The sequence below is a fragment of the Balearica regulorum genome, chromosome 5 (genome assembly GCF_011004875.1).
Source record: "Balearica regulorum gibbericeps isolate bBalReg1 chromosome 5, bBalReg1.pri, whole genome shotgun sequence".
NCBI classification, from domain to species: domain Eukaryota; kingdom Metazoa; phylum Chordata; class Aves; order Gruiformes; family Gruidae; genus Balearica; species Balearica regulorum.
In genome coordinates, this window is record NC_046188.1 from 67,894,426 (window position 1) to 67,919,512 (window position 25,087).

A 25,087-nucleotide genomic window follows, 5' to 3' on the forward strand; every position below is an offset into this window, starting at 1 on the left:
AATTTGTTGAGGCTTTAGTATCCACAGTGCAGCACCTTCTCCTAAATTATCAGAGAGTGAGCTTTTCAACAGGAAAGTTTGAAGAAATGGGAAGAAGCTCTCATTCAGTTTCTGCAGTGTGACCTATTCCCTTCCCCATGGCAGTAGCTCAAAGAAACAGAGAAACCAGGGATTTTCAGTGCCACTTTTCTCTACCCAAGGTGTGCTCCGGGAGAAGAGGAGCTGTGACCAGGATGTATGGATCTCTCCTGAGCTCCCCAAGCAGTTAGAAACATCTGGCATGCTCACTGCTGTCATCTTCAAGTGCCATCTTCAGTCCTGCCCGTTTCCTTTCTTTATTAGTCTCCAGAACAGACAAGCTAATTGCTGTCCCTCGTAAAGTCAGTCCAATGAGGCTAGGAAGTGGTTGGCCTCTGAGTCTTTTGCCTGTTTAATCTCCCTGCACTTACCTGAACATCTATCAGTTCTGCCCAGTTTTTCAGAAATTGATGTTTAATTAATCAATAAGATCAACACATCTTTAAAAATGAAATACAATTAGTTATCTTAAAAGAAATGCCAGTATTCCTGTATCTTGTTTACAACAACTGTTTACTTTGAAGAGGCATTATATCCTGAAAATCCAGTTAGTTACTATTTCTTAATATTTTGTTTCTATAGAAGTGTGCATCACTGAGTTGCTGGGCACCAGCAGACTGTCAGCTTCTTTTAAGAAAATGTTCTGAATTTCCACATGCATGCCATTAAACATGAAGCAATCAGAAAGTAATAGTTATTAATGGCCTTCTATATTGTAGTTATGCCTAAGAACTAAATAGGAATATGTAGACAGGGCACAAACATGAGCAGCCCGTGCCCTGAAGAATGTGTTATTGTCATGGCTCAATAAGACAGACATGGAGCAGGGGAAAGAGGGAATAGGACAAAGAGTGAACTACAGCAAATGCCGTATTATTTTATTACATATTTATGTATTTGGAGCAAAGGGTTTAGGTTAAATGAAAAAGAGAGATGGGAAAAGGCGAGAAGAACAGATAGCCAAGGCAGGCATGGAGCAAAGCTGCGCGGGACTGAGGAGCTGGGGACCTGCAGCCAAGCTGGCCCTGGGCAGACACGGTCAAGTCAGGCTTTGGAAAGCAATGCACGTTCAGGCATCCCCGCTTCGGCAGACGGGTGCTCCACGTACTGTCTGGCATCTCGGGCTTCTTGCTGTCTGCTGGTCCTCTTTGCTGTGTGTTAATGCTACGCGCTCATCTGATTTCACTTGTCTAATTAACTCTTCAGTGCTCTTCCTCCTCCCTCCAAACTCAGGATGATGGGGTGGGGTGCACTGCTTGAATTTGTTGTCTGAGTAAAAATCTCCCTGAGGCAAAAAGGGACGAACAGACTGTCCCTTAAAGGCATTGATTTATTGTTACGATAGCTGGGACCTACCCTCCCCAAAGCGATGTTCAGAGAAGCACGCAAATTTGTTTAACACTGGCTGGGTTTCGATGAAGTTTTAGCTATGTTGGCTGTGATATATTTACCATACAGTAAGCCCAGAGGTTGCTCTTTTCATCTGGAGTTTAAAAACTGGACTGTCTTAGAGACAACTGTTTGCAAAATAACTTAAATTCATGGGTTTGTATATGAAACAAGCAGAAGATGTACACATCCCAAATGGATTTTGATCTATATGATTTGCAACTGATGGCCAATTGCTATCATTTGACGCAGAAGTCCTTCTCCCTACATGGAGGCTTAACATTCTTCTGTAAAATTAAAAGCCAGAAATGTCCCTGGTCCCTGAAAAGCCACACCTGTGATGAGCATTTTTTGTAAAAACAAATGCAAGTTATTAGTGAATTTTTTTTAATTTTTTTTTGAATGGTCTGTGCATCTCCAAGGATAGAATTGTGAATTATGCATGAGAAGTGCTACTGAAAGTAGAAATGAATAATTATTAGTACTTTGGTATGTTTCTGCAGTCGTCCCGTGCAGTATTTCAGATAAATGCTCGGAAATGGAATTGTGTTTTAAGATTTACATTTCTTGCATCTTGCAACACTTACACAGCATTAATTCAAAGCGGGAATAAAGCTTTTGCCACCATCAGATTGTGAAGCGACACAGCTTTTAGAAGTGGGGGAAAAACAGTGATGAACTCAGTAAGCAGTGAACCCACTTCCCTGGCTACAGTCCATCTGCATTTTTGGCTGCGCTTCACGACCAGCTGGCTCCCTTCAGTCTGTATCTGAGATGATCTCTTTCTCAGATGATACAAACTTGCAGCGATAGATAAGAGAAGTGAGAAGTGTTTGCACATGATATTAATCTATTTGTCAGAATTGAAACACAGATGTCTTGGGTGGCAAAGGACAGATGATCTTAGTGGTGATTAACCCCCAAAGGAGAAAACCAAATCCACCAAATAGCTGACTTATGAGCTAGTGTGCTGGTAATTAGATTAAATCCCAGTCATTTTAGCTATTTATTTCTGGCCAATAAAATCCCAGCTGGCTATCAGTAAAATTGCAGGTGTTAACTTGCAAAATTGTTTTGAGTAAGTAGCGTGGGGGGGCTCCTCCCGTATGCTGTTTGAAGATGGGTCATTGTGTGCTCCAGGCGAGAAGGAGTCCTTGATACAAGGATATGGTCGGTCTGGTGTCCGTGTTGGCGTGTATACTCATTATTCTTCTCCTCTCCCTTTCTCTCCACACCCCCATTCCCTGCTTCCAGTTATTAAATTCCCTATCCAAAAATCCAGATGCTGACTGCAAATATGGACTCTACTTCAGAGACGGCAAGAGAAAAGTAGACTACATCCTAGTTTATCACTACAAGAAGTCCTCAGCAGGGAAGACGCTCACCAGGAGAGTTCATCATAATGATTCAAGTGCCCGAAGCGCCAAGCAGGATCAGCCGCTTCCTGGGAGGGGAGTCCAGCTGGAGATGGGGGAAAGCGAACCTCACGTGGATTACCACGAAGACGACAAGAGGTTTCGCAGGGAGGAGTATGAAGGGAACCTTGTGGAGGCCGGTCTGGAACTGGAACGCGATGAGGATGTAAGGAGCTCTTTCAAATGGTTAAAGATAAGGGCGACCACTGGTGGTCGAATCCTGGGAGGTGCTGAGCTGTTTCTGTGAACCTGGCTCTGGTCAAGGTTACACAAGCTCAACTCTTCCAGGATTTGACTTCGGTTCTGGCAGCGCCATCCTCACTCACCGATTTAATTTAATTAATTAGGAATGGGCCGTGGTGTTGTTAATGCCCCATGAGGTGAAGTTTCTTACTTGTCTTGGCCAAGACTTGTGGCACATCCACTATTGCAACACAGCTTGTTGGCGTGTTGCTGTATCTAGAAGCGAGGCTTAAATTGTTCTGAACGCTAATCCCAGTTTGGTGGGTTTACAGTGTGCTGTGGTTGGGATCCACTGGTAATTCCAGTTCTGATGAAAAATACCTATGCAGGCAATGACATTTTTATGCCTCGGTATAGACTTAAAGAGAATTAAGTTTGTTCAGGAGGTTCTGGTACGTGTTTGAGCACGTGGGTCTGTAGTACAGTTTGCTCTTTCCATTCTTAGATATGAACAGTACAGCTTGTAACGCCTTTCACCTGTACCCTGAAAACAATATATTCTATTAAAAGACCATTAGACTATATAAAAAATGATGTGTGTGAAGTACTGCCAGTGTGTGATTAGTAGAAATAGCCACAGCCGTATTAATTTCAAAGAGGGCTGTCACAATTAACTGATCCAACCAATATGCCTGAAACTCCTGTGACAGACAGTAAACATTCATGATGGTTTTATTTACAGGATCTAAAAGTTGAGATTAGACATCTAGACCTGTGATCAGAGTGTTAAAAAAATAAATCTGCCACTACTGTTCACAAATTACAGGCATGATATACATATATATATATATAAAAATATATTTTTTGCATGGTATAATGCCAAAAAACCCTTTCTCTTCTCTGTCCCCCATGTGAAAATAAGACTTGCTTTCAGTCAAACTTGCAAGTTGTTGTAGTGAACTGAAGCCTGCCTCGGCCAAGTCATAGATATTTAAATCCTTTGCTAGATGGGAGGTCCCCACCTATGACATGTAACATGATTTCAAATGATGGAGAAGGGCTCAGGGTTCAAGCCAGGACACCGTAAAAGAGAGAGAACCCTGTCCTTTCAGTGCAAGATACCAAACCAGATCAGGAATGTATAGAGATGAAAGAAAGCTGCAGGGATTTTACATCAGTTTCCAGATCCAGCACATCGCCGTAAGGGGAAAAACCTGCAACCACTTCGGCTTGAAAAGCGTGCCCCGCAGCTGCGTTGGAGACCGTGCTAATTGCAAAAAGAGCAAAGGTTTCTTAAATAGATGATGTTTACTAAGTCACTTAAACTCTCTTCAATGAATTAAACTCAAAGGTGGTTTGGAAGTCATGCCTTGTGGGAAGGCTGGCAGTTATTTATGTCCTCTGAGTAACAGGTTTCTAGAAAGCCAGTGTGGAATATAGCTGAGTGAAAGCTAGTTATTATAATAACTGCCCGAGTTGATACAGCAGCAAGATTAGAAAGATTCATTAAAGTTTCTTTCTCTTCTGTTTGCTGAATGCCTGCTGGTTTGATATCATTTGTCCAACGGCTTTGAAATGGTTACTCCATTGGTGTAATGTTACCCCGATGGTGGGAGTAAATACGGGTGTATGGGGGAGGCCAGGAGCAAACCCTCGTGTCCGGCCATCTAGAACGGAGCTCAGAGAACCAGTGGGATGCAAGCATACCCCTAGTATTATCGTTAACATTTATCTTTGGGTTTTTTCTTTTGTTTTGTTGAATTCTTCCTAGCAGTTTTCCTAATTAAAATGCATAGTGTTTTAATGTAGATATTCACATTTGTATCTGAGGCTGCTTCTTTCTTAGTGCAGTTCTGGTCCTTGGAGATACTGAGCAGCTCTTAGGAGGCAGCAGGACTCTCTCAGCTCCATTAATTACGACGCACTCACAAAATCGTACCATTTGGCTGGATGCCTGTGCTTCAAATGTAACTGGCTTAGTCTGTATTTGTGTCCGTAGTCATTAGCTTTTATTTCCCAAACAATTTTTATCTGTTTAACCTTGTGGTAATTGTTCTGGAAGACAATAGCGTTTTTGAGTCACGTTTTATAGCAGCTCAGCACAGAGAGGTGTTCAGTGATTGTCCTGTTGTTGGAAACTAGCTGTCTCAACTGAGATTTAGTGTGTTGGCAGCAATAGGCTGTTCCTTAAATATGTATGAAACACAAGAGGAAAAATACTTAATTTCCTCATGTTATTAACCTTTTCTCTTGCTTTTTTTTTTAAGACTAAAATCCATGGGGTTGGATTTGTAAAAATACACGCACCGTGGAATGTATTGTGTCGAGAGGCAGAATTTCTTAAGCTCAAGATGCCCACAAAAAAGGTGAGTCCTGATTTTCTTTTTTTTTTTTTTTCCTGCTCTGGAAGGCATAGTTTAAACATATGCTCAGCTCTGAGCACTTTACAAATGTAGACTTTTCTTCCCACAAGCATTTTTAAAATAGTTAACTAAACTGTACAACAAATGAGAGCCACAAACATGTTTGCTTAGGACAGCAGAAAGAATAACTGGAAGGAGGAATGGAAATTAAGAATTCCCAGCTGCTACCGCTATCTGTACCCGACGCAAGTGATTTCATACAATGCCTCATCCTCTCGGCGTGTTTTAAAAGAAGAGGTTGCAATTGATGGTGAAATTTCTGTGTGTGTTTTGGAGGATTTTTTCTCACTCAAAATGCCAGCCTGCTAAAAAATGAACATAAGAGTAACAACTCGTGCAGTAGTCTCGCTGGGTTTAGTGACTCTTCGTATACATCATTAGTCATATTTGCAGGAGTTGGAACTACTCTACCACAAAATAAATCACCTTTCAGAATATTTGAAATATCATTAAAGAGATGACAGCATATTTTCATCAATTCTAAATCATCTGTGATAGATAGCTACCTGTTCAGTGAGCATAGCTTAGAGATGGATTAATATTTAAACACATACTAAGTGCATGTCCCAGACTGCAGAGGGAAGTCTATAATGGAGCAAGAGACAGTCTCAAAGCCCAGCATCATTTATTACAACACTAAACCCACACTTTTGGTTTGGATTTCATATTAATCCCCATTATTGCCTCACCACCGATTTTAATCAGAAGCACAATTAGATAAAAAAAGTCTGTTGTGATCCCATGGTTGAAGCTGCTTTGCCACAAAAGAAAAGTTAGGGTGGGCATTTTGTTTTTGGGTTTTTTTGTGTGTGTGTGAAAGAGGATAGCTCAGCCTGCAGGCATTGCCCAGGAGAAGCAATGTGTCTGAGAACACCCTCAGACCCCTAAAGCCTTATTTCCAGCCGAGCATCTTCCTGCGGTGGGAGACCAGCCCTGGATCTGCAGATAGTATTTGTGGCTCAGAGAAGAAAGCCTGTAATCCTCTTTTGTGACCTGCTAACACAATTCCTGCAGGTAGTGCTACAGAACTGCAATAGAGGGTTCAAGATATTTTGGTTCCTTTATCTGGAAGAAGGGAAACTCCTGAAACCTGTACAATATTCCCAGTAAAGCTCCCTGGGAGAGGAGACCGCTTCTTTTGTTTTGCACAGGGACTCCGTAGCTCCTTCATTTCTTTGTCCCATTGCACCAAGAAAATAGTAAATGCTAGAGGAGCGGGTGTCTCAGGAGCCAGTGCTGAGTATATCTCCGCTGAACACCCCAGCCTGATTATTTGGAACCAAACACGGGCCAGGCGTTGGCTCCGAGGAGAAGCAGTAGGCTTCCTCTGCTCGCCTTGGTTTGACTTTCCCATCCACCTATGTGTTTCTAAATGTTTTCAAAAAGGTAATACTCCTCGATAATTTCTTCTCGTGTATTTATTTAATTGATGATCTGTTCCTTACAGTCACTCTCTCTTATGGACAACCTAAAAGCAATACAGTTTTACTATTGTTTTTTTTCTCTTTGCCCACTCAGATGTATCAGATCAATCAGACCCATGGTCTTCTGAAAAAGATTAACTCCGTAATTCAAAAAATAACAGAGCCCATCCAGCCGAAAGTAGCAGAACACAAACCTCAGACGGTGAAGCGCCTCTCCTACCCCTTCTCCAGAGAGAAGCAGCACCTGTAAGTGAAAGCTTTCTGTAAATGTCAACAGGCTCCAGCCTTCCTGGTAGCAGCTAAGGCAGGAGAAGGTGAAAGGGAAAGTGAACGCCAACACTTTGTTAGTGACTGCTGTAAGGAATATTTCCTTTTTGCAGTAAATTCACTGTTTTGGGGGGTTTTCCCCTCACTGTTGAGGAATGAGGCTTTGTAGAGCCCCTCTGTGAAATCTCTGTGCTGCTGTTGTGGTATCTAATACGTATCTATGTAACAATACACATCAACCGTTAGACTGCCAGACAAGATTTGCAATGTGGTTTACAATAGTCTCTTTTCCATGTTACATAAAATGCTCGGCAAAATCTGGAGCCAGAGATGTGGGTTGATAAATTTCAGAATAATTCCATTCATCTGGTACGGGCAGCTCACGCATGTACTGCCAACCAGACTTTGGAAATGCTGTGAAGTCCGTGGTAGCTTTGCCATCGATTTCAGATCAGTAGAATAGCTGTAAACGTGGGTGTAGGAAAAAATCACCAGGTGGGGCCCAGCCAAGGTTTTGACTGCCCTGGATTGCTTTGCTGCTGCTCTTCCTTGGCCAGCATCCCAGAGGAGAAGCTTTGAAGGCCGTGTTTATGTACATGCCAGCTGGAACAAATAACAGTCCTAGGACAGGATTCCTTCGCCGTACATACAGGGCTTTCAGTTTTTAATCAAGGGATGCAGAACACCGATGGAGTTGTGTACGTTAGTTGGGCCAGTCGATGCGTGTGACCTTTGACGCGTTCTTGGGCTTGCAGGAAATGCGTTTACACATTTATGTGCGTGTTGGATGTTCCTACAGCAAAGGAGCCTGGTGGCTCAGAGAAAGCCCAAAAAGATGCTCCTTAGCTTAGGCGTGGACGTGCCTGTTTGCAGCGGTGGCTTTTTTCGGTGAGACCACCTGTGTCTTTGCTGAATAAGGGAGGCAAGACTGGCTTCACAGGGTTTAAAGTACAGACAAAATGTAAAGATTATTAGGAGAAATTTAAGGCCAGCAGCGGTCAGGAATTCAACTTAAATGAACATCAACAGTCTCTCTTGTGCAGAAAAACCTATAAATATATAAAACCAATGAAATGTATAAGCATCCTCTTTAAAATATGAGAGTTGGGATGGACTTTCTTTTTAACGAGGTTTCTACAAGCTATTCTTTAATATGAGCTATGAGAGATCCCCAGGAGAAACGAAACTATTGAAGGGGTCAACAAGAGCAGGAAATTACTGGCTTTCTTTTTTTTAACCTAATGGGCTTCCTTCTAATCTTTTAACAGATTTGATTTGTCTGACAGAGATTCCTTCTTTGACAGTAAAACAAGAAGCACTATAGTAAGTACTATATATAAATAATTTACGGTGGATAGTGCCTTAATCATGGTGTTAACAGCCCCTTTGCCAGCTCTAGTACAAAGCCTGTTGCAAGTTCGTCTGTCTTAACCAAATGCCAGGGATCGCCTGTAACATCAGTTATTGAAATTATAAAGAAAGCATTTCCAGCTTTAGCTTATGCGCTGAATAGTCTTTGATGCTAACAGATTGCTGCCTTTTGGAAAATAACTTGGATCTTCTTTCTAGTTCACAGTTAATCTGGGACGTAGTTTCTTAGTAGACCTATCATGAGAAAGGAATAGATTTGGATTCTGCCGCCGGTTCTGCCACCACGTGCCTGCACCCGTGTCCCATTTACCTTTTCGTAACTGTACATTGCTTTTTTTATAAAATGCTGTGAAACCTCCCAAAACAAATTTCAGTGAAACAGCGAGGTATTTACAGGGAATAATATTTATATGTTTTTTTGGGGCAATTCTCTGGAATGGTGTTAAAAGTGTTGAGGTTTATGAATTTTATTTTACATTATGTATGATTTGTATTTAACGTTAAAGTTTACATGAAACAAATGCAACAAGGACAGAAAATTGCATCTTGATCTGATAGTTCATGCTTCTGTCCGCCCCTATTATACTAGCAGGTACGATGTACGCATGCATGGCCCCGGGACTGGGCTGAGCCATTCCTGCCTTCGTGTTGGAGGGTGTCTCTCCTCCTTCAGAGCTAGCATGGGACTTTTCCTCTCATAATTAAACTTCTGCGGTTCCCTTAGAGAAGTAAAGCCTGATGCAGGAATATGATATCACAAACTACATTTGAGTACTTCCTTGTGACTTACGGAACGTAAAATAGAGTGGAGGAGAAGGTGTAGCCTCCTTTGTAGCCTCTGAGGGGGGAATGGAGAGGACAGCTCGTGTGACATCCAGAGCAGTTGAAGGGACCATGCCAAGCAGCGCTTGCTGCAACACTTTTCAAAGTATAACGTGGACTCTTTGCCCCAGTCCACTGCTGCTAATCGGTGCGTTGGAATGTGACTGTGAGCGTGCTTTTATCTCATATTTAACATTAGCCTTTTGGATGCTAAGTGGTTTCAAAAAGAGCTTATATCACAATTATAGCTGCCTTTTATTGCTACGGTGATAAGGGGTGTAAGATATCTAACTTCCCTTTCCTGCTTTGAAATTCCAGTGTGTGGACCCCCCGATGTAGTTCCCCTGTAGTTTGAAGTGCGCTGATTTGGTGTGAGCGCAGGTTATCAGGGCTAGGTGAGTTTGACCAAGGAAGGCAGATGCAGCAGCACGGAAACGGAGAGGAAAAAGACAAACATTGAATTGGTTTATTTGCAATAAAAAGTTTCATTTGGTTGAAAAAAAAAACCAAACCAACAAAACAACCCCGTAGCTTTTGTTCATAGACTCTCTTTTCTATGTCTAGATATATAGTCAAAAAACTTGTAAGTAGTGATAAGAAACTTAAGGGAGCAAATTTAGAGTTAAAATTCATGACAACAAGCTGTCTGAGAAAGGTTGCAAGACAAAATGGCACCATAGGAGACGAGGGCGAGCAAGACTAACTGAAAAATGGACTGAAACCAAAGGAGCTCATAGCAGAGGCCGGGAGGAAGAGGAGAGATGGGGTTTTTTTAAAGCACTCAAGGAACACTGGACATACAACAATAACACTGATTGTATGTTGCTTTGTTTGACATCCCTGTAAATCACCTGGTAGTAAAAGACATATTGAATGTTTCCCAGCATCATTTTATCCCGCGTGCATTTGTCTTTATATTCTTGTTTCTTAAAGTTGTCTCCTGCCTTTCTCATATGTATTTTTAAACCACAGTGCAAATATTGACCCTTCCGCCTACTGCAAAATGAACAGGAATCTAGTCACTCCCTGCAAGTCTTTGATGAATAGAAACTAAGCCAAAGACCTTTTACTTATTTAAAAAAAAAAAACAACCCACAACATTATATAACTGGAAATCTCTCTGTGACAGCCCTTTATCTCACAGGAGTTACAAAACAACATCAGGCAGATGAGCTGCGGGGCTTGCCTCCTATGCCCTCGCTCGCTTCCCTCCGTGAATTGGGCAAGCGCCGGCCGAGTTGGCATGCGGATTAGCGAGCATCCCCAGGGAACCGGTCCGCGAGTCCCCGGATGGGCCAGGCAACGGGCCGCAGGTGCCTTTGCTCGAGGTTTTCCTGCGCCGCCCGCTTCCCTGCCAGCCTCGTGCCGGCCGAGAGCTTGCCTTGCCTGAGAGCATCGCCGCACAGGAGCGGCCGAAAGCTTAACCGCTGGGGCGGCGTGCCGAGGTGTGCAAAGGTTATTTGACAATAAATGCCATAAATCATAAAATAAATACATCTGTTTTGTCACTGAGGTCATGCAAGCTCGGAAACTTTAAGGTCAGCCTGTGTTAGTCCAGTTTCTGATAAACGGCCGCGTACACGTTGTGAGCCCGAAGCTCTGCTGAGGTCCTTGGGCTGAAGCCAGCTTGCGCCATCGGCGGCAAGGGAAGAGCTGGCCTAGCAAAACCGCCTAGTCCGGGTAGAAGAGGAGTTCTGATCTTTGATCGATGTCCACACACCAGTGAAAACAGCATTTCTGTTCTGCGAGTAGTTAGATGTAACCCTGCTTCCCCCAATCAATCCTCTTGGTAGCTGGCTATTTAGTTAAGCCTTTCTGTCTTGTACAGATAACTCGGCATGGAAATCTTTAAGCCCTGCTCTCCTGAATACCATGACTTTTAATAAAGAGTCATGACTTCATCGACATCTTGGTTTTGCCAATATTTGAGCTGTACACAAAAAAGATCGTGCTTTTTGCTGGCAGTATCTGAAGTAACCCTTTCCTTTCTCTTATTTTGCTTCCATAGGTTTATGAAATATTGAAAAGAACGACATGTACCAAAGCAAAATATAGCATGGGTAAGGAACTTTATTTAGCTTTAAGATCGATATTGTTTTTGATATTGAAAAAGATTGCAAGTTGTAGCTGTCTGCAGAGTTTAGTTTTTTCCCCTGCTCTCTAATTTGATGTATATGGATATAATTGTTTTATTTGGAAATTTAATTTAATTAATGTAGCTGTTTGGAATGTTTTCAAATGTGAATTTATAGACTTGACTCTAAATTAAATGGTAAGTGAGCGTATAGCCCCTGCAAATGAGAGATCCTTTGCAGCAGGACTGGATGGTGATATAACCCTGTGGATAATCCGTGCTCTGCGTTGGTTCAGTTTTACACTCACTGAAGCAGATGAGGGTATTACCATGAATTTCAGTAACTGCAGTGAAAGTCTGTGGATTGGTCCCTTCCTTTTAAGTAGTAAAATCACATTTTTATCTTGGGATGGCTTTTCAATGACTTGAGTGAAATGGTCTTAACCAGTGGACTTCCCAAAACACTGTCCTAAGCGGAACTGAGATTAACCTGGTGGAAAGGCCAAGGACTAAGGCATGGACTGAAAGCTGGCCCCTCTCCCTGCCCTCAAAACAGTTGTTGCAAGTCAGTGGGTGTGAAGTTTGTACTGCCACGGCCAGGACTTTTAGGATTTCAGCCTTAGGGCTTGTGCTCTAAGAACTAAATCCATAATACTTGTAAACATGAATTGCAAATCAGGTCACCTTAAAGATTTGTTGGCAGCTTTTCCTGTTCGGCTGTTATATACTTTATTTTATACGTATTGTGAGATATAGGTATATACTTGACTGTGGGACCAAAGTTAACAAATAGTTAACGGTAAACGAAATTATATAAGGTGGACGGCTGAATTTCATCATATTCACGCTTCCTAACAGACAACCAACAGAAACAAATTTGTATCAGAAAACTGCATGAATATGGGAGAAAATGTTTGATAATTGTTGGAATCTGTTATAGCATTTATTTGCCTACAAGCAGTTAAATAAAACAATGGGAACCTGAATTACAGGTAGTTCTGTTCAATATTGACCCATCAGCTGCTTAGAAATACATCAAATAATAGAAGAATATTTATGCCAGAACTGATTTCCATGCTTTGACTTTTCTGTTGAAGAAACAACGTACAATGTGCAATTGTTGAGTTCTTATATACACTAAACTTTGGTGTTCAGCCAGTATTAACAGAAGTACTGTTTCCCTGTAGCATGGGAAATTCAAATTAATCTGTGACATTCAGGACCCTTTTCGAGTCTGGTGCTGGATCATTTTCATTGGAAATTACGTCTTTGCACTCTTGAAAGGGGAAGGTCATACAGCTCAGTTTGAATTCTTGCCTTGGAGTTGGTTACTCACTTGATATCTTTTTTTTCTTTCTTTTTTTTTTTTTTCCCCTTGGTCCAGAGATGGGAAACACATTAGAGATTAGTTGAGTAGGGCAGAGGCTAAAGGAAAGTAAAGTGTTGGGATTCCTGCATTGTTCTTCTTCCAGAGACTGACAAGGTCACACAGCATACCTAATAAAAATGTCATTTGACCAGCCCGTCCATGGCTATACTCAGCATAACTCAGTCGGGTCCTTTGTGTTCCAGTGCTGGAATGCTGGGTTACAACCCAGCAAAGGATGCAAACAGATTTGAGCAAACACAGATAACGCTGCAACACTTCTGCCCAGCAGGAAAAAGGCGGCTGCCCAGTGCACAGTCTTTGTCAGTTATTTCGTAAATTTGTGAAAATGTGAATCTGTCTTCGTTGTGAAATACCCATATGTAGAAGGGTACTATGTAGCTCTTCGGTCGGTCACGCAGCCCTAGAAAAATCATTTATCTGCTCACTAGTTGTTTCTGCCAGAAGTGTGGAAACATTTGCAGACAATTCATAGTGCTGTATAATCTTAACCAGGACTTTGAAAATTAATGATACTGCAGGATACTGAGCACTCCTGGAGCAGTTCCTCCAGCAGGTGATTAGTATCTCAAAAATGTTAATGAACTTGAAAAATTCTCATTTCAAGAACAATCAAAAATGTCTCGGTGAACCTACAGTGATCTGTTTCCTGGTTCATAGTCACTGTTCCTTCAAATCCAGTCCCATGCTCTTTTGTTAGCAATGAACTGATGGGCAACACGGAGCACACTGTAGCACATCATTTTTCTTTTCTTTTTCTAAATCCTTTTAAAATTCTCCATGATGCCAGTGGCCAGATTTTTTTTTTTTTTTTTTTTAATCGCATTAATCAGCTTAGCCTTGCACAAAGACAAGTACTTAGCTCTGATTCAGCACCCAAGACTGGTTCGTTGAATCTCCAAATGTATCTTCACGGATAACACGACACCTTTCAGATGTGGATAATACTCCATAATTGGAAGTAGCTATATTAATGCCAGCAGCTGCAGCAGGAACTTTAGAGAAGTAACGTGCTACACCCCTCAAAGGTCCAGGTCCAGCTGAGTGACCTTTGGGAATGGTGCAGCGAGCTGCAGTGTCGAAGAGACCCTCGCCATTGTGCTCCTCCAAACTTACACGTTAACTCCTCCCGACCTGCCCCAAGTTAAGGAGCAATACCACACCTGGGAAGGCAGGACTCCTCAAAGTCCATTATGCCGCATACATTTTGTAGATGAAGCATTAATTGCTTTCAGCCTCATGCATGTCACTAATAAACGGATGTGTAAACAGGGAAAGGAGAGGGAAGAAAGAAGGAAACTACCCTTTTAAATAAAAGACGAAAATGTGGTAAATATGGTAAGTATTACGCCAAGGTCTTTGCAAAGGCTTTCCCTACAATTTCTCTAATCAATCTGAAATCTGAATTCAAAACTTTGTGTGGATGATGCGTGCGTATGCGTGTTCCCGTATGCCATCAATTCCAGCCATATTCTTCTTGTGATCGAGCCTTCTGCTACACACTTTCAAATCTGCAGGCTTGCCCTTAAATCAAACTGACTTTTCAGAAAATGTAATTTATTTTAATGACTAATTTCAAGTCATTGGCTTCTAATTCTTGATTCTCAAATATATATGACTTCCTCTTGCTCTCTGCAGTTTTCCATTTCATAAAATGAGTCATGTTTAATAACCTATATGATTAAAAATGAAACTACATGGAAAGGAATGAGATGGCAGAAAAATCATTATCTGACCAAATGACTGTTATTTTGAGGGAAATCTCCAGGAAGGATGATAAAGTGAGACTGTCTAACCTCAAAATTGTAAATAACTATTACGTCTTTATTTTTCAAGGGATCACCAGTCTGCTTGCCAATGGAGTTTACAGTGCTGCATATCCTCTGCATGATGTAAGTGATCTTGGAATATATTTTACACGTCTACTCTCTGACACCAAGCAATCCTTAATGTGTTACGTATTAATGGCATCATCCCAAACACGAGCGTTTCGGATATTGACTTCCTGCTTGCTTGTATCACGACTGCACTAACTTCTGCAGGTTGTTTCCATCGTTCTACTTGCTTTTAATGAATTCCCCGCCTCTGTTCTACCTTTGGTGATCATAAGTGATGTTTGAACGTAACATTAGGAGAATTGTTTTGGTGGCTTGTCAGACGAAATGCTTCTGTTATTTTTCTGACCTTCTGCTCCCGAGGTCCCTGGCATCAGTGCTAGGAAACATATTTATTCCTGGAGCACCAAGTGGCTAGTTCCCTCATCCACATCTCCCTGGCATCCCCCTGGCAGGTACGGAGATGTCAGTAGCTGTGTGTCCATGCGATAGGTTGCCATTGGAGGAAAAACCATAAGCAAGAATTTGAAGCGACACGTTTCATGGGACTGGATGTGACTGCAGACCTTCTTACTGATGAAATCTCTTTTGAGCAGTTCAGTAAGATGTCAAGAGTGTGTTCAACTATAGTGTTCATGGAGAGGATTAGAGAGGGGTAGGGAATTTTGGTGGCACTCATACCCGAGCTGGGGATCCCCGTCCTGCCAGAGGTGCACAGCGGTTGGACGCTGATGACATTTTTACTTAGAGGTTCAAGGTACGACTAGAACTGACAATCACATGCTCTAGACCCTTACAGGAAGGCTTGACAGACGTCAAGGGGACGTGGCGGTCTTGCTGCTCACGATGTGCTGGCTGTGTGAGCGTACAAGGGCTGTCGAGCCTGGTGCTGCTTTTCCGGTCTGGGATGTGAAGATGAAGTGTGTCTTCCTAGTTTTCTGCTCCCCTCACTCGCACTGGTTGTACACAGGACCACGAGTGTTTTATCTCGATGTAACTGAGACCAGAACAGTCTTTTTATCTGCCTGATGTTTATCGTACACGTCGGGCACTCTTAAGCTACAGCAATATTGCTTAGAAATCCAGAAAGGTTAAATAAACTTCTCTGCATGTTCTTGTCTCACGTCTTTAGACAGCTACTGATAGTCTTGTATATAAGTTATTTATTGTCTTAGTTTACTCCTTTATCGTATTTAAGAATAGCTCCAAATGAAAAGTTCAAATCTAATCAGCCCTGAGTGTTTGGAGAGTCTGGATAGGGATCAGCTCTTCCAGCCGGTCTCTTCTCTTTCAAGTGGACTGAGCTGAACCCCAAATACTGTGGCAATACCGCATCCTTTCCCTTGACATTTTTAGGCCACCTTTATCACTTATTCATTCCTTTTTCCCCAGTGACAGACATTATTACTCTTCCTTAATGTGCCTGACGACAGAAGACAAAGTGTGCTATGACAAATGAACTCTTAAAATACAGCATTATTTTACAGATTGCTTTTTCTGGTTTTGATGCATTAAGTGAGGGGGATACATGGGTATGCAAGATGCATAGCAGCTCTGGGCGCGACTCACTGAATGACGCAGATTTTCTTTTTTTAAAGGGTGACTATGAAGGTGAAAACGTTGAACCTAACGACAGAAAAGTAAGTTGATATAAAGGGGGGTTTAATATATTCCCAAGTGTCCCAGCCTGAAGAGTCACCTGTTGGAATCTGGACGTTTGCCAAAGATTTCACAGAAAATACTGCAAAAAGGCGCTAAATGCCAAGCAGTAGAAGCACAGAAGTACTTTCCAGTGTTTAAATTTGCCCGAATGTGGAATGCAGTATGGATATGTATAAATTACCTAGCTCGATAATAATACATTTCTTGCCATGTTGGTAAAAGTATTGACAGCATTTACATATAACTCCTCCTAAAGTTCAGTTGATGTAATTTCAGGCCAGCTCTGATGACAATTTGCTCAGTCATATTCTGGTATCCGTATCTGACGTAAATCCTGCCTCACTCCACGGCGAGCTCCGGTCTCAGCACTGCAACCTCTGCTGAATTAACGTGCTGCTGATCCGGAGTGTGAGGATCAGATTTGGGGGGAGGTGGAGGGAAACAGTTGAAAACATAAGCATAAGAGTTATTGGGAAAGTTACGGATTGAATATTTATCACAAATGAGGCATTCTCAGCAGAGCTTTAATGTGCGCTGTTCAGCCCAAAACTGCCCTGTGGATGTATACTGATGCATTGCATCACTTTTCGTGTAAGTCTGTGGTTTAAATTATGTTTTTATTGCCTGTACATTGAAAGACATTTGTTCGTGGTAGTAGAGCAAGTAGGAATTATTCTAAGGAAATAATTTTCATAAGGAAAAGCAAATTTTTCACCCTTTGCAGAAATGTTGATTTCTTAAAGTCAGAGCGCAATTACTACATACTCCAGATCACACTTCTCTGCAGAAGATAGGCTTCTTTTCCATGTATCAGGCAAAAACTGAAGTAGAGGGGTTACAACCAGTTCTCTCGGGAGGAGCTACTAAATTTGGGTGCCATGTAAGTGGGGCTTTCAGCCTTGAAATTTTGCGTTTCTGGTTTGTTTCATGGTCACGTCTCCAAAGAAATGCTGTGGACCAGCATGGGCTCAGGTCACGTCGTAGGAAAAGCAGATCTAAAGCCCTCCAAGTTGGTCACGTAAAAATAGGTACCCCAAATTAAAGATCTGATGGGCCTCGAGGTGCAAATGGCTCATCAAAAGACAGTGACTGTTATTTTCCCCCTTTATTGATTTGTGTTAAAAATACCACTAACCTGTCATGTCATTATTAAGCAACGCATTGCTCAACCAAAAATAGGATGAAAGTCCATGTTTTTTCAAAGCATCTGGATTATCATCTTTATTACTAACTTTTCAAACCTTGCAAATTCACTCATTTCGTAAGTTCACTCTGTGTTTGGAAATGTTTACCTTGGCTTTTGACTTCCAGTTCCCTCAAATAATCTTTTGGTGTGTTTTGGCATGTCTCTTCTGGTTTCTTGAAGCTTTCTTTAATCTAATCCATTGCTAGGCCAGGCTTGTGCCTTTTTTAATAACAAAATTAGAGATTTGAGGCATAGAAGTGAAGTAAATATTTAGGGCTAGTGCCCTGATCTCCTCTAATGATGTCTTTGAAGCTGTGCTTTGAATATCAGGCTGATAAATGCCAGGATAAATGAGATAATTCATTTGTACTTTAACCGCAAATTTGAAGCTCTGTACAAAACTGAAACATGGCACTGATGCAAAAATCCCCTTAGCTTAGTATTTTGATATCCCTAACCATCTTAGATCACAGAAAGGGAATCTAATTTCTAGCACAAGCTTAGCTTGTAAAAATGAAGTAAAAAAGTTGTAAAAGGAAGGGTCTTAGTGCACATGGATGTTGAGGTGTCCCGGGTCATTAATTGTTTCCCAGACATAAGCAGCTGGCCTTAAACTTTTGGAAACGTGGTTGAAAGAAACCTAAAGCAGAATAAAAATAAAATTTGCAAGAATGTCGCTGTTTAATACAGGCCTGCCTTTAGGTTTCAGTTTCTGCTCTTACTATTGTAAGGAAACTAATAAAGATTCGTGATTTTGGGTTGCAGAGGGGAAAATCCACAGTCCACTTACATTTTTGACATCATATTTCTGTAAAAGTAAAGAAGCTGTATTTTTTTGAGTGACTTGAACCGTTCGCACGAGAAGGACAGCAGTTCAGCTTGGAAACTTTGTGTTAATGATTTGGCAAGAGAATTGCAAAACTGCTCTAGAAATGCTGTTCTCTGTATGACTTCCCTGCGATAAAACGCGAGAAGGAGGAATGGGTACGGGCGGCAGCAGGGCTGCTAGTCTGCCCTTCCTTGCTTTGCTGCCCTTCACTGGAGAAGTGGAGGAGGCTGACACATGTCAAGTTTCCCATGATAAAATAACCCACAGATTTAAGCAATAACATCCTGTTTGGTCTGTTCTTCTACGAATAAGATTAATAATGTTGCCCTCCCTGTGATGATAACTGGTTTAGGTCTCGGTTGCCCGTTGCGGTTTCTTCCACAGCTGCGCTGGTTGTGCAGCCCTCACCCACCGGTGAGGGTTTGGGTAACCAAGCTCTGAAATTTTCTGCCTTTTTTTTTTTTTTTTTTCTTTTTTACCCCATGTTTGATGAAAATAAATACTTCAGCAGTAGTCCGTTCATGCTATTGCATTTGAGAGAGCGGTAAAAGAGGAAAAAGGGAAAAAGATGATGTTACCGGATGAATTAATGCAAACAGAAGTGATCATCAAAGCATCTCCTTGAAATATCAGTAGCTGGTCCAGGAACATCCTGCTACCAAGTTGATGTCACTGGGTTGAAGCAGGGGGAGAAGCAGTAAAGGGAGACCTGACTTCACAAGCAGATGTAAAGCTTCTCTTCCCCTTGTCCCACAAGGAGGTGATGGCTGGGTGACCAGTGAGCACACTTCATCTTCTCCAGTATATTTTTGTGCACACACTGATTTCTTGTTCTCTCTGTTAGCTGAATTAAGGAAAAAAAAAAAACAAACCACAAAACACCACAGATCTGCGAAGCGCTATTAATATATTTTATGAAGTAAAGGATAAGGTGAAGGTCTCAGAGGAACCTATTTTTGTGAGGGATTCAATTTTATAAATTACTAATGGTGATCATTGCTTTCCTTGGCCCATATCCTAACCAAAAGGATGAGTGGAAATCACCGTGTTCTTTTAGTTGAAAGCTGAAAAACACTTAAATGCAGCCTTCGAGGCACCTTTGCACAGCTCCTCCTGATGGATCCTGAATATTAGTGTAGTGAAAACAAACCAGTTTATTCTATTTTTTTCTGTCTTCTAACTCAAAGCATATTCATCTTTCACATCCGTTCTGCTAGGTACCTTGTACGGATCATAAAATCAGGCCTACTCTCTCCGTCCCTGCTATAGTTATCCATCAGTCCTGTTGCTGAAGAGCCTTTTAATGTACTAGAATTCATCACTGTATTATAGCATGCCTAATCATCAAATTTGTTTATAATACTTAATGCAAACTGTGTGTTTTGGCAGAATATGGGTTGAAACCACAAAGTGGTGAGACTGGATCTACCACGTGAGCTCTGCAGTTTGCTGGGACTAAAGGAGGGCTTCTTACAAGGGCATGTAGTGATAGGACAAGGGGTAATGGCTTTAAGCTGCAGGAGGGGAGATGGAGATGAGATATTAGGAAGAAATTCTTCCCTGTGAGGGTGCTGAGGCCCTGGCACAGGTTGCCCAGAGAAGCTGTGGCTGCCCCTGGCTCTCTGGCAGTGTCCAAGGCCAGGTTGGATGGGGCTTTGGGCAACCTGGGCAAGTGGAGGCTGTCCCTGCCCGTGGCAGGGGGTGGAACTAGATGGGCTTTAGGGTCCCTTCCCACCCAAACCACTCTATGATTCTATGAGAAAACACTCGTGCACGCGATGCTTTAGCTTTCGCCTTGCCTTTCTGTTTTACAGCTCCTGTGTGAGGAGTGGGCGAGCTATGGAGTCTTTTACAAATATCAGCCAATTGACCTGGTGAGGTAAGACGTCAGCCCCTAACGTCGTGTTTCCACAGGGCAGTGCTGAAGCTGTGCACAGTGATGCTCGTGACAGCGTCCCTGCGTGGACGCTGCCCTCGGTGCCACCCTGGGGGACTCTGGAGAACAGGCAGTTCACTGGCTGGGGGGGAAAGGAGTTTTTGGTGGGTGTAGAAACACGCTGATGTATCCCACCTAGTGTGAAAGCTTGCAGGGGACATATGTTTAATGAATTTTGTTTGGTCGTGGTGAGAGCTGAGACTCTTTGGAGAAAGTTAGGTGCTTTTTAAAGAGGATTAGCTCACAGAAGATCCAAAGATACCAATTTATACAGTAGAAACACGGGGGGAAAAAATTACTAATTGGACTGACTTGCTTTCATGGTGCCTGTATCTCTGGATTAACTCCAAGCATCATGAGAAAGAGAGTGCTCTGAGAAGAAAAAAATTCCCACAGGTCATCAGATCTTACTTTCTCCATGCTTAATCCAGCTGCGATTTGTAATTTTAGCCATGTTATATTTTAAGAAATAGGAAACATTTCTCTCTCTCATTTCTTTTTTTTAATGTATTTCAGAAAATACTTTGGAGAGAAGATTGGGCTATATTTTGCCTGGCTGGGAGTTTATACACAAATGCTTATTCCAGCTTCAATCGTAGGGATTATCGTTTTCCTCTATGGCTGCGCAACTGTGGATGAGAATATACCAAGGTAAAATAAATAAGTAAATAGATTATTATTGGAGGCCGCTAGAAACTCAAAGTTTTCGCACTAATACCTAGGGCGAGCACAGCTGAAACTGCGGCTCCCTGTTTCTAGTGCTCGCTCTGTGCCACCTGCAGCCCGATACCCCAACCCGTGTTTGCTGGCCGTGGCTTCCCGAGGTCCCTCTGCCAAGTGGTGCTTGTCGGGGTGCAGCGTGCTCCCACCGCTCTCCCTCCTCACACCCCGCACGCTTCGTCTTTTGGAAGCTGTGCTTAAAATGAAGCCACCTCCGCATGGATGGGAGAGCTTGCAGCCCCACTGATTTTTGCTTCCAGTAAGTGATGGAGCGCTACTAAAGGAGGAGAGCGAGCAGCAGAACTGCAGCACGCCTTTAAATCGTTAGCACTGGTTGTTAATATTACTTGTGGAGTTTGCATGGAAGTACTAAAATTAATTCTTGGCCAGTTGCTCAGGTATTTTTTTTTTCCCCCTAACTCAGATCATTATGTTAAAACAAACCAACAAAATACTGCTAATGATAGGTTTTAGTGCTTCCCATCATCAAGTGCTGAGGAGGGCGTTGTGTGACATAAAGATGAATCAAGAATATACATGCCTAAAATAAGCAATTGTGGCCAGATTAACAAAATCTTGAAGTTGTACTATTTTTAATTTTTTAATAAGTTTTGTATTATAATATTTTTAAAGCCCTATGATTTTGCATTATTTACCCTGCATGCATCATCAGCTATAGATGAAAATTATATAGTTTGTACAAGCATGGGCACTGAATAACAAAGCAGATAACGGATATCGAAAAATAGATTATTTTTCTTTTTTTTGTTCGTGAAGATTGCTTTGTACTGCTTCCAAAAGTTGAAGAAAGTCAAAAGTTTGAGTGTCACTGTTGCTATTTCACAGCTGGAGTGCGTAGAAGATAAATTGGTTGAACTCCAGTCTCTTGATACTCAGCACTTCCCTTGTACCTTATCTATTGCTGTAGTTATTTCAAAACAAGAATGATTTCTAAATTTTATTTTTAATTTTTTTTAAATTTTGTTTTTACTGTAAGATCCTATAGTAAAAAGCATAGAGCCTTATGCCTCTCGTGATGCTGCCTCTCATGATGCTCTCTCTCATGCCCTGGAATAGAAGTAGGGGATGGAGGGAGGCAGCAGCCTCGCGTGAGGGTTTCGGCCCCTACGATGGTGTAGGGTACGGTCAGAGGTGCTGGAGGGAGCAAGAGCTGGGAAGCACTGCGAGGGTACTATCTCATGGTCCCACAGACCAGAAAGATGCTGTGCAGAGAAAAGATCATTGGTGCGTGGAAGATGGAGCCGTACTGACCGTGGTTTTTCCTTATCTTGTTGTTTTGTCGCAGTATGGAAATGTGTGACCAGAGAAACAATATCACCATGTGTCCCTTATGTGACAGAACGTGCAGCTACTGGAAGATGAGCTCCGCTTGTGCGACTGCTCGCGCAAGTCATCTGTTCGATAACCCTGCAACTGTCTTCTTCTCGGTCTTCATGGCTCTCTGGGGTAAGAAGATATATGCCTTCATGTGAAGTTTTTAATTATTTAAAATACAACAGGAAGAAACAGAAGAGATAAAGCAGTGCATTTATACTCAGGCAGTTAATTATATAAAGAACTTATCTTTTTTTTTTTTTTTAATTCCCATGAAACTGTCACCCCCAAATTTATATTCTGGACTGAAGGCTAAAATTCAAAAAGTTGCTCAAGATGAATATCAAATGAAATTGTTAAGCATCTGTCATAAAACTGCTGTGTGGTATGTCAAAATTTCATTAACGGGATTGCATAGCTTGCCAAAAAAACACACTAATCTATTTGCAGAGCCAGCTTCCACTTTAGAACATTACAGAAGAAATGTATTAATGTACTCTGGGAGCGCAAGGAGGGGTCCGCAGGGAAGTGTAATGGCCTTTAGCGTCTCAGGACAAACCAAGATTGATTCTTGAGTGTGCTCCGAGATGCAATTAAGTTTATCAGTAGCCAGACATCATGCATGTAGGCCATGAAGCGGAACGGTGGCGTTATAGGTATTTTTTCTGATGCTGACGGCTCCTGTACTTTGAGCACATCACTTAACCTTTCTTGGCACGTGCGTAGAACTTGGTTAAATATATTAACCCTCTCGTGAAATCTTCGTGAGAGTGTCTTCAGGAATGGTTATCGAGGGCTTTTCTCCTCGCTGCTGGAGGAGGGATGGGGACCTCCTTGCTCGGGCACCCCAGCACCAGGCATGGAGCCTCCCGTCGTCCTCGCTGCGGGCCAAGAGGGCCTGTAAAGATAAAAGGGAGCTGATGGGCTCCAAACCCCATGTTTGTAACCAAGCCCTGTACAGACAGCAGGGAAACGTGCGTTATTCCCCCCAGCTTTGAATTTGATAGCCACATAGTCCCGGCGTCAGTGAGAGCTGCACAAGATGACGTTTGCCCCTCCTGTACGCCTTGTTGCGAGTTAGCAAATAACCTGGTTTGGATTACATTTAATCCTAAAACCATAGCCCAAGTTTTTATTTGCGCTAGTGTGTAGGGAACCGCTTTTACATTAACATTCATCTGAACTGATTTCAGTGCAATTTGACGTAGTTCAATTTACAGCAGTGCCTTTTTGACCAGGGTCTCCATTTGAGATGACTATGTTTTAGAGGCCAAGCGAAGAGCTCATTATCAAGTACCATAGGATAAGGACGGTCCTGCAGAGGAATTTTGGGAGCACTGGGGAGTCGAGAGCACTGTGTGTTTGGAGAGAAAGCTGGGAAGTGGGGGGGAGGTAGAACATGACCAGCTTCTCAGCAGAGGAAAGGGATCACTGTTTTGCAGATCATCTCGCCCCGTAGCACATAGGGAGAAACGTGATATACCCCAAAGCAGGATGTGGTGTCAGAGACTTTAAATAGCCTGATGCTCTCACGTGGCGAGTCAAGTATCGGTCTCCCGCATTTACCATTATTTTGAACCCCGCACGGATCTTGGCACATAATACTCTGTTGCCCAAAAAGTAACTCTGTTTGCCTCCCTTTCCTTAGCAAACAACTATGGGTCCCTCCATCCATTTTCTACATTCCTGGGCAAAGTAAGGCAGGTTGACAGAAGCCAGTTTCTGTGTTCTCTACTGAGTCAGGCTTAATATGTGGGATAGTTTTGGAGTGGGATGTGAAATTCCTCAAGTTCTTTGGGGTCAACATAAAATGTTACTGTGGTACAACAGCACATAAAATAAATGTTGTTTCAAAAAGGTCTTTTTTAATTGAGAAAATTAGAACTTTTTCCACGTAGTTTTGAATTTGTGTTATTGCAAATTTCATTTCTAAAGGATTTGTCTAAACGATTTTAAAAAAAAAAATTAAATGAGCACTTTATTATTTAAGGAAAATCAACAAAAATTGGCTTTCTCCAAATGTAGGCACGCATACACTCTCCAGTGCCATTTGTGAACACCCCTGTGTGTAATGGGAAGTTTTTTAGGTTTGTGTACAGTTGAAGGGCTGAGGCAGAGGAGACCCAAGTAACCTGCTCCGGTGACGCAGGGCATCCTGAGCATGGCAAGAAAATTAGCCCAAGTTCAGGGGTATTATTGTGACCAATATTGTGGTATTGTAACACCCTGGAGAACTCTACTCACACGAGCGTTACAACAGCTATAGCACTGGTTAGAAGGTCAGCATTAAACATGGACTGCGCCCCAGTGCTGTTTGGTATTAAACGACATTAAAAACCTCAGAGAATCCAGATAAGAGCATCTGGACAGTGAGCTTTTTCTAATTTTTAAGCTCTGCTTATGTTTGTGGGCCCAGATGAAATATGAAAATGCAGATGCGCTTGGCAAAGCGGCGGTGCATCGCTACCTGGCACGTTCGCCGAGGGCTTTTGCAATGAGCTGGCTGTGTTTCAGACGCAGTCTGTCCATTTTGCATCGTTGTAAGTCAGCGCCACAGAGAGATTTTTCTAGTAGCACAAAGAGACGACATCTCGTTCATTTTCCGTATCGCTCACTGTACGTGGAAGCTGCAGACCCCGGCACGAGAACTGCCGGCGGTGAGGAAAGGGGAAGCAATTCCAGGACCATGACACAGACCCTCTTAAGATACAGCTGTGGCCATCCCGATTTACAGGAAGCCTGTGGCTCGTA

The 25,087-nt window shown here is 42.3% G+C and overlaps 1 protein-coding gene across 6 annotated transcripts in view; it reads left to right on the forward strand.

Annotated features, from left to right (window-relative positions):
* ANO1 (anoctamin 1) overlaps positions 1 to 25,087 on the forward strand; it is an 84,822-nt gene that overhangs the window by 36,930 nt on the left and 22,805 nt on the right. For 4 of the 6 annotated variants that reach the window (XM_075755390.1, XM_075755387.1, XM_075755391.1 and 1 more), the window contains 11 exons: positions 2,722 to 3,048; positions 5,333 to 5,431; positions 7,007 to 7,158; positions 8,448 to 8,502; positions 11,381 to 11,432; positions 14,106 to 14,171; positions 14,670 to 14,725; positions 16,267 to 16,308; positions 20,160 to 20,224; positions 20,798 to 20,932; positions 22,308 to 22,468. In XM_075755390.1, coding sequence (XP_075611505.1) covers positions 2,722 to 3,048; positions 5,333 to 5,431; positions 7,007 to 7,158; positions 8,448 to 8,502; positions 11,381 to 11,432; positions 14,106 to 14,171; positions 14,670 to 14,725; positions 16,267 to 16,308; positions 20,160 to 20,224; positions 20,798 to 20,932; positions 22,308 to 22,468 — 1,210 coding nt within the window. The remainder of the gene's footprint in view (positions 1 to 2,721; positions 3,049 to 5,332; positions 5,432 to 7,006; positions 7,159 to 8,447; positions 8,503 to 11,380; positions 11,433 to 14,105; positions 14,172 to 14,669; positions 14,726 to 16,266; positions 16,309 to 20,159; positions 20,225 to 20,797; positions 20,933 to 22,307; positions 22,469 to 25,087) is intronic. The other 2 variants (XM_075755388.1, XM_075755389.1) reach the window with 1 other exon arrangement.